The 13,845-nt window shown below is 38.2% G+C and overlaps 1 protein-coding gene across 19 annotated transcripts in view; it reads right to left on the bottom strand.

The window, feature by feature from the left end:
* The window catches only part of LOC123457313 (zinc finger protein 432-like), a 174,897-nt gene that overhangs the window by 33,896 nt on the left and 127,156 nt on the right, over positions 1 to 13,845 (bottom strand). For 14 of the 19 annotated variants that reach the window (XM_045141303.1, XM_045141294.1, XM_045141296.1 and 11 more), the window contains 3 exons: positions 9,145 to 9,286; positions 7,948 to 8,040; positions 4,369 to 5,785 (listed from right to left, as the gene is read on the bottom strand). In XM_045141303.1, the coding sequence (XP_044997238.1) occupies positions 4,569 to 5,785; positions 7,948 to 8,040; positions 9,145 to 9,280 (1,446 nt within the window). In that variant the 5' untranslated portion in view covers positions 9,281 to 9,286 and the 3' untranslated portion in view covers positions 4,369 to 4,568. Of the gene's footprint in view, positions 1 to 3,150; positions 3,924 to 4,368; positions 5,786 to 7,947; positions 8,041 to 9,144; positions 9,287 to 12,409; positions 12,425 to 13,845 lie in introns of those variants that run through there. The other 5 variants (XM_045141301.1, XM_045141291.1, XM_045141299.1 and 2 more) reach the window with 5 other exon arrangements.

Genomic DNA, 13,845 nt, shown 5'->3' on the forward strand with positions numbered 1-13,845 from the left:
TGTAGGAGGGTCCTTCCTTGAGGTGACACAGGCAACCCTTCAATCAAGGGGCTCAGAATCTGTAAACTGGCTCAAGTCCGGAAACTGATTATGAGACCTAGATTCTCTGTTGCTATGATTCAAAGTGGCTTTATGTGACTCAGCGCTGCTACTTGGAACTTGTTACCCTGAGGTCCACATAGGCACATTGCATCTATGTCACCTAATGCAGGAACTGCAACTCCCACTGTGATGTCTCCTTTACATAAATGACCAATGGTGGAGGACTTTAAATATGCTCATGCCCCTCTTGCAAATTTGTTTCTTACAGTCTTAGTAAAGGACACATCTTCTGGAAACTCCCATTGTGCGAGCAAAGATGAGTTTATCTGGCAAATCCTTTCTGACATTCTATGCTCTCTGACCCTTTAATCCCTTCATCAACTTTAAGCCAAGGGATATGAAGCAGTTCCAGATCATTCTCAGTAAGCCACCTTTGGACGCATTATTCATCCAACCTATCAAACTCTTGAGACATCTTCCAACTACATGAGATGCAGTGTTAAATCTAAAATTTCTGCTCAATGGGCCCATTTCAGTAAATTCAGCCTGATCTAATCTTATGTTCCTGCCTACATTACCCCACACCATAAATATCTATTCCCAAACATACTCCCTGTGCTTCTGCCTGTACAAGTTAAAATACTCCGGAAGAGTTTACATTGGAAGTTAGCCAATTTTATAATGAGAGCTTGGGATTGGTTTTCTGCAATTTGAGCCCTATTCTGGCTAGAGAAGTTACTCTTCTTCAGGGAACCCATAGAAAATTTTAGGTCATGAATGGGGGTCTTAAGCTTAGAAATTTCTTTTCTGACCTTCTGCTGTTGCCCCAATAATTTGTCCAAGAGATGCTAGAAGCAAAAAAACAGCCTCATATTTTGTCTTACTTTTCTACAAATATTCAAGTGTCTTAAATAGAGTCAATAAATTTCTTGCTCTTCACTCAGGATAAAAAATACATCTATTTCACAGAGGTCTTTATATAGTTCTCCTTATTTTCAATAAAAGTGCTCTTATTACCAGTAGGACCTTTAGTATTACTGAAGTGGAAAAGCCAACTTCACATAGTACCAAGCCCACTAAAAAAAATCTATCTTTACAATGCTGTTTCTCTAGAATCACTTCTGGTACCAAAATGTACACTAATCAGGGTTCTCTAGAGGAGAACTGCTAGAATGAATTATAATAAAAAGGGAATTTATTGGATTATCTTATGGGTGGTACAACAGCAGATGCAGGCATGAGAACAAAAGTAACTGGTAGCTGCTCAGTCCACATGGCCAGATGCCTCAGCAGTCCCAATCCCACACTGAAAGCTTGTATGCTTTCTGAGGAGCTTCTGGTTTTCAATCCACATGGATCTTCACTTTAAGCTGGTCTTCAGTCCATACTGGTTTTCAATCTACACTGGAAGGCAGCAAGCAGCTACACTGGCCAAATGGAAGGAAGAAGCTCTTTTTAACCCAGAGCTTTCTGATACAAAATTCTGTGGTGGTTTGATTCAGGTGTCTACCATAAACTTAGGTGTTCTAAATGCTAGGTTCACAGCTGATGGAGATTTAAAACTTAACCCCTCCTGGAGGCAGTGTATTGATGGGGGTGGTACTATAGGTATTATACCCAGTGTCCCCTTGAAAGTGTTTGGCATACTCTCCTGCTCCTGTTGTCTACCTGATGTTGGCCAGGTGATGCCCACCCTCTGCTCATGTAATAATTTCCCCTACCATCGTGGAGCTTCCTTTTAATTCTGTAAGCCAAAATAAGACCATTTTGCCCCACAAGATGGTCTTTGTTGGGTGATTTCTACCAGCAATGCGATCCTGAGTGCAACAATAAAATGTGACCAAGGAGTGGGATTGCTGCTAAAGACCTGAATGTGTGGCTTTGGCCTTTTGGAGCTGATTTTCAAGAGAAATATGGAAGGATTTGAAACCTTGACCTAAGAGATGCCTTGCAATGTTGTAGGTACAGCATGATGGACTATTCTGGTCAAAGTTGAAAGACCTAAATGCAGTAAGAACTATGGACTGTGAGGTTTGGCTTTTGGGTGTGAGAGTGAGTTTTGCTTGGCCTTGGCTAATAGATTATGTGAGAAGATTGCTGTTATGTCTGTGTCCTGGGAATTTGTACAGGGTTGTTTTGCATAGAAATGAACTGGTGTGAGCAGAGGGACATGTAACAGAAAAAAAAGAAATATTTGGGTGAACCACTGCTTATTCAGCTGCAATCGAGAGACAACGTTTGCAACATGGCCAGTTGGTCTGCACTGGAACAGGAAGAATATAGACTCTTTTGAAGGGGCCTGAGTGCTCAAAGAGTGTTCTGCTCTTAAGGTTTGCTGAATGGCTGCATGGAGACTCCCATGGAGCCATGAGGATGAGCCATGGATTGCAGTGGAGACACCAGAACCACGAGATGGCTGCTAAGGAAAACTACTGGCCCCAATGAAGTTTTCCAAGAATGTGCATGGCCTAGATGGAGAGGTGGAATTGCAACTCCAGATACTTGTTGCTGTTTAGAATTATCAGACTTGGAAATTTGTCCCTGGCTACCCTTGTTGGGTTTGATGCTTCAGAGTTTGATGTTTGCCCTGGTTGTTTTAAATCTTGTATTGGCTGAATATTTCTTTGCTATGTCCAGTGCCATCTTTTGCAGTGTGAATGTTTATTCTGTGCCATTAAAGGTTTTGAGGAAAATTTTTTGGTATTATGACTCAGTTAAAAGACCGTGGGTTATGGGGAGGTTTGAACATCATTAGGAATGGTTTAAAAAAATGGAAATTTTAAAGTTACATGAGTGCATTACATTTTACATCACGTATGGTTATGAGTTTATGGGGGTGGAATGTGGTTTGATTCGGGTCTCCCCCATGAACTTAGGGGTTCTGAATGCTAGATTCCCCGATGAGCAAGATTTGGGACTTACTGCCTCCTGGAGGCAGTGTACTGTTGGGGGCAGGGTTGTGGGTATTATACCCAGTGTAGCATTGCCAGTGTTTGATATACTCTTCTGTTCCTGTTGTACACCTGATGTTGGCCAGAATATGATATCCACCCTCTGCTCATGACGTTGTTTTCCCATGCCATTGTGAAGGTTCCACTCGAGTCTGTATGCCAAAATAAACGGTTTTATTTCCCCAACAAGCTGCTCTTTGTTGGGTGATTTCTACAAGCAATGCGAACCTTACTGCAACAGACGTCATCTGCTCTAGGGAAAGGGCTCACTATGGAGGAAGGACTGCCTCCTTCAGTTAATCCTACCTGCAAGAAACCTCATACACCAACCTGAAATGAATTTCTGTAGATTACTAAACAGATCAAGTTGATGACACCTTAATAATCAGAGTTTCCATACAAGAACTTCAAGATGTCCCTTAGTTGCAAAGTAGCAATCTGACATCTTTCTGTACTTCCAGATCTCTCTTTTCTATCTTTCTTATTACAAAAGCAATATAAGGTGAGTGACCAATGCAGAATAATAATATACTTTAGTGTTGTTATCACAGAATTCTCCTATTTTCAGACTAACATGCAATAATCATACTGTTCTAATACACAGCAGGTTTCTCATCTGCAAACATGGAAATTGCTTACAGAATTACACTTAAGAGAGCAAATGATGCTCATATGTTGTTAAATTCAAAACTTCTCTGTCAGACAACAAAATTTTTAAATTTTAAATTTAAATTTTTAAATTTTAAATTCTTCCAGTTACCAGGAAATGACCAGGAAAGCAAGTGGTCATCACACAAAATACTACTATCAAAATTTCTTATACCCCACACTTCATTTTGCTTTTCCAAACATTACACTGGCACAATAAGCATTGGTTATATCACTGTATGGATCCTCAAGTGGAAATTCCTATGTAAATCCATATACTTCCTACAAACCAAATGCAAAAGAAGAAAATCAACACATTTTCAGAAATTAACTAATCTATGACTTAATGAATAAAGTTTATATTTTTTTTCAGAATAATGAAAATTATCTGCAAGGTTTCAACATTTATTATATTTATGATTTTAAGTTATACAATTCTATCATACATAGCAGGCTGTGACCGAGAGATAAAAACTTTTAAACTTTCTTTACATTTATGAATCCTCACCTGGATGAGTTCTCTGATGTACAGTGATATGTGACTGGAAAATAAATGTATTTTACATTTACATTCATATGGTTTCTATCCTATGTGAATTCTCTAAAATTTGGTTTGACTTCCCCATGAAACTATTCTCAAATTTACCATATTCATATAAGCTATATAAGCTATCTTATAATTTGTGACACATGACTTCAGTTAAAAAAAAAAAAAAAACTTTCTCACCATTAGTATGTTCATGTGGCTTTTCACCTGTCGAAGATGTACAGTTCTGACTTCGGGCAGAAAGCTTTCTTGCATTCACCACATAAACAATCACTGGGAAATGGATGTGTTCCAATAGTCATATTGACATGCTTTCTTTCCTACGTGAGTCCTATGATGTTTAGTTGAGACTTTACTTGGGGAAAAAGCCTTTACCTCATTTAGTAGTCATCTGGCTTCTCAGGTATATGAATTCTCTGATGTTTCTTAAGATACGACTTAACAAAGAAACTTCTTCCACACTCATTACATTGATATGGTTTCTCACCTGTGTGAGTTCTCTGATGCATAGTAAGATGTGATTTGCAAATGAATGCTTTCCCACATTCAGTACATTCAACTGGCTTCTCACCTGTGTGAGTTCTCTGATGCACAGTGAGATGGGACTTGGCAATGAAGCCTTTCCCACATTCAGTACATTCATATGGCATCTCTCCTGTGTGAGATTTATGATGCTTAGTGAGATTTGACTTAGAGATGAAGCCTTTCCCACATGAAGTACATTCATATGGCTTCTCCCCTGTGTGAGTCCTCTGATGAATAGTAAGAAAAGACTTGGTGGTGAAATTTTTTCCACATTCACTACATTTGTATGGCTTTTCACCTTTGTGAGTTCTCTCATGAGTAATGAGATGTGACTTGGCAATGAAGGCTTTCCCACATTCAGTACATTCATATGGCTTCTCACCCGTGTGAGTTCTCTGATGTTTAGTGAGACATGACTTGGAGATGAAGCCTTTACCACATTCAGTACATTCATACGGCTTCTTACTTGTGTGAGTTCTCTGATGAATAGTGAGACGTGACTTGGTGGTGAAAGCTTTCCCACATTCAGTACATTCATATGGTTTCTCACCTGTGTGAGTTCTCTGATGGTTAGTGAGATTTGACTTGGAAGTGAAGCCTTTCCCACATTCAGTACATTCATATGGCTTCTCACCTGTGTGAGTTCTCCAATGCTTACTGAGACTTGAATTGGAAATGAAGCCTTTCCCACAATCAGTACATTCATATGGTTTCTCACCTGTGTGAGTTTTCTGATGTGCAGTGAGATATGACTGGAAGATGAATGCTTTTGCACATTCAGTACATTCATATGGCTTCTCACCTGTGTGAGTTCTGTGATGTACACTGAGATGTGACTGAGAGATGAAAGCTTTCCCACATTCAGTACATTCATATGGCTTCTCACCTGTGTGAGTTCTCTGACAGTGACTGAGATGTGATTTGGAGGACAAGGTGGTCCTACATTCATACAGCTTCAACCCTGTGTTTGCTCCTTGATGACAAGTTTGATGTACGTTCTGGTAAACTGCATTGTGACATTGCTTAAAATCATGAGTCTTTGTCCAGTAAAAGTTCTGTTGAGATTTAAATTCTGAGAAATACAAAACAACTTATTACACTGCAAATACTAAACAAAAATTTGACTCACAAGGGCTTGGTAGTACTTGGTAGGGTATTATTTTTTACGAAAAGATATGTCCCAATAACTATATTAAAACTACTTTTCAACTGACTTCTCTATGGTGGGAGTCAGGACACGATGCATGTCTTACACAACAAAGTGCAAGCTCTGTAAAAGCAGAATTTATTAGAGACTTCTATGCAAGACCACTCTTTGGTGTTTGGTTGGTTTTCTTGCCTCCTCAATAAATTCTGGTCTAATGTTTCTGAAGACAGCAATTCTCACTTGCGTTAGGTTTATATAAGAACTTAATTTTCAGCAAATAAAACTCTATTGGGTATGAAGAAAAGTTTTATTTTCCACTTGCCGTTACTTGACTAAGTGTTTACACATCATTTTAGCACATGTTGACTGGATGTTTTCCTCTATAGATCTTTGTCTTATGTACAAAGATTAGTGCAGAATTCTACTACAACAACAGGACATGTTGTACTTTTGCTTTTAGTCTCTCACTACTACTTTTCTCCACGGAATGAATTCATGATAGTTTTTTAGTTTGATATGTTTATATGCACATCCTTGTTTCAAATGCTTGTTTGCTAATAATAATTTGGTTATAAATCAGCCATTGCCTTTAACCTTGTTTGACATTGTCTCCTGTTGTAAACCACTGTATATGCAATCACTTGGGACTATGAGATTTGAGGGATTGTCAGTGTTCTGGTTGAGTCTTGGGATCTTAACTCAAGATTATACAAAAAGCATAATGTTGGGTTTCATAATGACTGGACATGATACATGTTTTTAAATTGCTGACATGTAATGATAATAGTAGATGAACATTGTTTTCAATCATTATTATTCTGAATGAAGGAGAAAAGGTGAAAAATATGGCAAAGAAAGAGGCTATATGAATGAAAAGCAAACACAAACATTACACTATGAAAGAAAATAATAGTAAATAAAGACAAGAAGAGTAAAATATGAACATGAAAAAGATCAATATATGGAAAAGGTGAAAATAAAGCTATTATTGCAGAAAAATAGATGACAAATACACATTCGAAAACACCTATATACTATCTCCAAGTTGTTGTTGACAGATGTAATGGTGTTTTATCTGCAGACTGATATAGTCATTCCTTGTTCACTATTGAAGTTGGTGTTGTATGTGCACTGATAGATGAATGCACAAGCAAGGTAAATGGCAGGTATGCACTAAAATAAAATTGTATTTTCATATAAAAAGTCACTAGAAACCCTTGAAATTGACATAAAGGCAGAATGCCACATTTATTCCGCATGCAAGCAACATTGCAAGGCCCTAGCATTTCCCTCATGTCAGGCTACTGTGACAGTTTAAGTGACAACCATACTCACCTGAATATCTGGAATTAGTCCCAGCAAGAGACACCTATTTCTAAGAACACTACAAGTACCACACTTTTTGCATAACAGCTCTCCGTACTGTCTGGTCTTATGCTTTACCTGTGGCTTTACGTTGTTATTTTCTTCTAAAACATTAGAGCGGACTACTTCTTACTTTTCATTGCACTGTCATTCAGATTTTCCTTTCTTCAATGTATGTACCAAATGTTCTTTTGAAATCCCTGATACACTTCCTAGATTTCACAAATCATACTTTTGTCACCTACATTCTTCTTATGCATGTTGCACAGAAGTGTTCTAGTCCCGTATAATGGAATCTCTGATGCTCTCTTTTCTCAATCACTTCTAAATTTCACAGGTGATTGTAAATATAATTATGTTGAGTACTTTCTTTGTGTGTGCATTTAAAGCATAATCACTATTATAGAGTAGTATATACTTGAATAAATATTTTTCTTCCTTAATGTGTTTCTTCAAGGGATAATGTCAGCTAAAGCAGCTGATGGAATTGTTATACTGAAATACCCAGAAAATGGTCAAGTGAGAATTACAATACCTAACACAATATTTTCCAAGACCACCTATATAGGGAATTAAATCTTAGAATGCATAAGAAAACATTCTTCAATATCAGAAACAAGATAGTGCTTTCTCCATGCCATAAGAGGTAGGTGTTTAACAGTAATAGCATTTATCATAACAATTTTTGATGAGTTCTCATTGCATTTACCTTTGCTAATTGCCTGGAAGCCTCTGAATTGAGCCTTCTACTACACTCCATGGTGCAAATCCATGCTCCAACTTGAAGATCAAATCTGGTTTGGTCATATATCTCCCTGTAATTGAAAAATTGTGTCAATTTTATATGTCAAGTGGACTCCTGTAAGATAACAGCTGCATTTCAACAACTGCTCTCTACTAAGCGAACTGTAAAGTTAGCTTACAGAAAGTTTATACTCCTGGTGTTCATGAACTAGAATATTTCTCTGAAGTGATATTTAACAGCATGATATATAATACAATATATATTTTTTAACAAGATATGGACTCACTTTAGTACAAGTTGACCAAAACCAGATACTGTAGTCCCAGGCTGTTTCTTATACTCATGGAGGTTCTTCTACCTCAGCCTCATACTTTCTAGGACAAAACGCTTAAACAATGACTTTAAAAGAACATTAAATGAATAGAGCATAACAGAAGGGGAATATAATAAAACTAGAAAGACAATAAATGAAATTAATGAGAGGTGGAACAAAGAGAGAGTGGTCATAAGAAAAAGAAGAGAAAGATTGTGGGACAAGAGTTCAACAAAAGAATAAAAAGGTAAAATGGGGTCTGGAGAGATGGCTTACTGGTTAAGATACTAGCCTACAAAGCCAAAAGAACTAAATTTGATTCTCCTGTACCCACAAAAGCCAGATTCCCAAAATGGTGCATGCATCTTGAGTTTGTTTGCAGTGGCTGAAGGTCCTGGCACACTCATTCTTTCACTCTATCTGCCTCTTCCTCTTCCTCCTCCTTCTCTCTCTCTCTCTAAAAATTTTTAAAAAGTAAAACAGGAAAGAGGATTGAAAATTAGAATATGGAAAATGAATAGCAGAAAAGGAATAGAATGAGGATGGTTGTAATTAACTGTGCATTTGGAAGAAATAACTTATGTTGTATAGCACAGTAGTAAGTTAGTATGCATCTGGTAACAGTTACATTAATACTTCAAAATATCTACAAGAATTTCTAAATGTTCCCCATATAAGTAATGCTTGATCTGACAGACTCTTGTCATTATATATGTGTGTACTGTAAAGCTACTTTGTTGTACATAATATGGTCTATTAAGTATCTCAGTTTAAGAATACCATATCAAAACAATGCTAAACATTAGTAATGATAACTATATTTAATCACCAAAAGAAAGGAATTGCTACTCAGAAACTCACGGGAGTTTAGCTCACCCAAGAACATCAGGCTGCTGTAGTTCTCCAGCATCACATCTCTGTAGAGGTTTTGCTGAACAACATCCAGGTGCTGCCATTCTTGCCAGGTGAAATCCACAGCGACGTCTTCAAATGACATCACCTCCTATAATGAGATATTTGTCTACAACCTAAAACTACAAAAGAGGGACTAAAAAATTGGACTTCACTGTAATTTAATATATTATTCCAAAAAACTGCCCTCTAAATAAGTTCATGCCCATATATTACTAGTACTCTCACTGTTTGCTAGAGAGGCCTTCCTTTTCATATGGCAGTTACCATTGGATTGATTCAAAACACAACAAATTGCTGAAAATTGACAGTAGAATATTTAATACTAAATGAGACATCTCTATCACATACTCCAAGGCTCAGCAACCATTGTAGAAGAGGTGAATAAAGAATTGCGAGAGCTAGGCATGGTGGTACATGCCTTCATTCTCAACACTAGGGAGGCAAATGTATGAGGATCACTATGAGTTAGAGGGTACCCTGAGACTACATAGTGAATTCCAGACCAACATGGGCTACAGTGAGACCCTACATCTAACATTAAAAAGAAAAAAAAAAAAAGAATTAGAAGCTGAAAAATTGCCCTTCATATTAACCTCACTGTGGCCGATGCTATCCACATGAATACTGCTTAATAGGTGGGAAGTAAATAACATCAAAATAGGAAAGAGACTAATAGGAAAAAACAAAGAAATCAGTGTAAATTGAATTTTGGAGGAAGAAAATAGAGGATGGTGGGAGAGGATAAGGAAGTTTTTAGAAGGTAGTTCTTTCCCCATTACTACTCAGCACTTAAATATCAAATGTTATATAGTTGGAAGTGTGGTCAAATAATGAATTTCATCTACTAGGATAGAATGTGTTCTTTAATAAATGGGAACTCAGATAACTCAAGCAAATATAATGTAGGCAATATTTTGAACCATCCTTCAAACTACCATCCCAATAAACTCTTGCCAAGTATTTTAAATTAGCCTGTCTTGATAAACACAACTTGATATATTTACATATATGGCTTCCAACATAATACCATACCCTGAAAATACACTCCTATACATATACCATATATTTCTTCCTGTGTGAGTTACAACAAGCATGATGTTCTTTAGCAGGATGGTTAATAAATTCGCATGGGTCATGTTAGGAAAAGTGGGAAATAACATGACAGGGAAGACATGAATAGACTTTATTTGAGGCATCCTGAGAAGGGCACTGAGCAAGAAGGTCAAAGAACCTAGGGGATATTTTGAAGGGATGTGGGCATTGGAATTATTTCCTTGCTGGGTCATCCACCTTGTCACAGGGTTTGGGCCACTTTAGGGAAGTAGTAATCAGACAAGTGGCTTGGGCTATTCCTGGAAAGTGAAAATAGGAATGGGTGGTCTGGTCTGCATTATTCCAAGAATGTGGTATTTGGGATGGGTGGTTAGATCACTCTAAGGAAACAAAGGGTCACAATAGCATGGCCATCAGAGTCCAAAGGTGGTGTCATTCTGGTTTTATCAGGTCCCACTTTCTACTTAATCCTAGTATCCCCTAATTTTTTTGAGGCAGTCTCATTAAACTTCCTATTTATGTGTCCTACAGGCAGAGGCCTACTAGGGGAGTGTGCTATTGGCAGAGTATCCTTTACCTACCCCTAGGGTGTATTCTAAGCAGCCTTGATTTCTGCATGCTCTCTTTCATGCCTGGCTGTGCATGTATGATGAAGCGACACAGCTTCTACTGCCATGGTGAAGCTTTCCCTAGAATGTGTAAGCCTTAAATAAATAAACTGAAACATCTCCATTTCTATTCTCACTCTTACAAAACTCAAACCTCTCACCTTCTGAGAACTGCCTTTTAGACTCAGATCACGTCCAAAGCTCCTCTTCCCTCCAAACCTTTCCGAGATATCTTATGCATCAGATGCCTGCTGCTTCTATATGCCCAGCACTGACACTCTCACATGCTTTCTCAGTCAAATCCTCTTACGTAGCCACCCCCACCCTCACCATAGACACCAGTCACTAACTCTCAATCTCTTGAATTGTCCTCAGTTTCTTGCTTCCTCCCTCACACCATAAATTCACCCTTCACACCAAGAAGGCCTGTCTTCCTCATATACATCCACCTTCAAAAGACCCTTTAGTCCCTTATTCATCCTCAGAGGATGAAGAACAATGTGACCCACACCATTCCTATGCTTTGTAGATTCTTAGTCAACACATAGTGTTCTACAACCTGTGGTAGTAAATCCAATGGCATCCAGGTTTAGCCAATCCAGGTGGACAGTCATTTCTCAAACCAAGATACGCCATGGACACATGAATAAATGACTCAGAGAGGAAAAATACCTAATCAAAGGTATCCAGCATGGTGATGGGAATCTTTATTCCAGCCCATGACCTGGGGATCCCCAGGACTTGAAGGAAAGTCTTCATTAAGACAGTGAGAGATACTGAGATAATAGAGACAAATAGGATACCCATAGGGGACCCAAAGTGAGGTCAGTGTAACATGCCTTGATTAGGACAAAGAGAGAGTCACAGAGATTCAGATATTATAGACCCATAGGTAAACAGCCTAACACAAAAACCTATGTGCACAAACAAAACATTATAGAGGGACTATGATCATGAACCCTACTAGCTGTGACTCCCAGCTACAAATCCCATTTTCCCTCAGAACACTTTCCAGATCTCTTTTCCATCAAACATTTACTATGTCACTCAGAACATCCCTGAGACCCTCACATGCTCTCTGAGTCAAATCTTCTCTTAAGAAATCATGTCCCTGAGACACTAGCCTCTATACCTAATTCCCTGGTCTCCTCCCTCAGTATCATGCCTCTTTGCTCAATCAATAACTTATTCACACCTATAAGGCCTGTATTCCCCATACAGATCATCATTTCACAAATCATTTAGCTCTCCATCTGTACTCAGCGGGGAGACAACCAAGGACCCATGCCTTTCCAAGTCTTTTTAGAATGCTTTTGCTTAGTGAAAACCCAGTCTTCTAGAACATATGATAATCAAGCCAGTGGATTATTTGTCCCATGGTGGCAGACAATGGAAGACTCATCCACCAGTTTCCCAAACCTGTAACAAAAGCTTCCCTTACTATGCAGCAAGCCAAGCTCCATACCCAAATGATCTCCCAGGTATCAGGGTCTAAATGGAGGACTGATAGATTTTAAAGCAGCCCGGGCCTCCCCAAAGCAATTGCTTACTCTTGACATGCTGTGATTCACCACTATGGTGAGCAGGCAGCAACAACACTCAATTCTCTAGAAGAAAAAGAAGTCAAGGGTAGGAACTGGGTTATCTAGGTGGTACTAACGGAAAGTGATTGGGCCTTTTGTCTTTCATTATTAGTGTTGCTTTACCTCTCTCTGCATTCATTTTTTGTGTTCTTCATCAATGCAATCACTCATATTTTCATATCCTACACTTTTGTTTTCTTATCTAGTTCAGTTTTTCACTTATTTTTTAGTAATTAATCACTAACACATTTTAATAAGTTTAGCTTATTCATTATACCATTAATATCTTAATTAATTAATATCTTAATTGTGAACTTAATTGTATCTGGAATCATCTAGAAGGCAAATGCCCTGGTGTGTCTATGAGGCAGTTCCTATTTTATATCAACTGAGGAAGGAACAACCATCTTAATTGTGGGAAGCATGCACCATCAGATGGTTATAGCAACCTGGATTAACACATCCTTCACGTCCTTAGGGTAATTCCAAGGTTCGTTCGTTCATTCCCTCCCTTCCTCCCTCCTTCCCTCCCTTCCTTCCTTCTTTGAGGAGACTCCCTGATTTTACCCTCTGCATGTTTGTTGTTAGTTTATAGGAAAGCTCCTGGTTTCTGTGTGTTTATATTGTATCCTGCTATGTTGCTAAAAGTGGTTATCAGCTCGAATAGTTTCATGGTAGACTCTGTAGGGTCTTTCATGTATAGAAACATATTATCTGCAAATAATAATTTGATTTCTTCCTTTCCAATTTGTATCCTTATTATGAGTGTCTCCTGCCTGATTTCTATAGTTAGGACTTGCAGTACTATCTTAAGTAAAAGTGGGGAAAGTGGACACCATTGTCTTCTTGCTGAATTTAGTGGAAAGGCTTCAAGGTTTTCCCTATTTAGCATTATGCTGTCTGTAGGTTGGTCATAAATAGCTTTTATTACGTTGAGACACATTCCTTTTATCCCAGGTTTCTGTAAGACATTTACCATGAAGGGATGATGGATTTTGTCAAATGCCTTTTCTGTATCTATTGAGATGATCGTGTGATTTTTGTTCTTTAGTCCATTTATAGAGTGTATTACATTTATCATTTTGCATTTGTTAAATGACCCTGCATCTCTGGGAAAAGCATACTTGGTCGGCATAAATAACATTTTATGCTTTATTTTTATTTATTTATTTATTTGAGAGCAACATACAGAGAGAGGAAGAGATAAAATAGGCATGCCACGGCCTCCAGCCACTGCAAACAAATTCCACATGCATGCGCCACCTTATGCATCTGGCTTACATGGGTCTTGGAGAATTGAGCCATGAAACAGGGTCCTTAGGCTTTGCAAGCAGCACTCAACCACTAAACCATCTCCCCAGCCCATGAATGTTTTGATATATTCTTGTATTCTATTTCCCAAT

Source organism: Jaculus jaculus, unplaced genomic scaffold (assembly GCF_020740685.1).
Source record: "Jaculus jaculus isolate mJacJac1 unplaced genomic scaffold, mJacJac1.mat.Y.cur mat_scaffold_35_1_3033546_arrow_ctg1, whole genome shotgun sequence".
In the NCBI taxonomy this organism is placed as follows: domain Eukaryota; kingdom Metazoa; phylum Chordata; class Mammalia; order Rodentia; family Dipodidae; genus Jaculus; species Jaculus jaculus.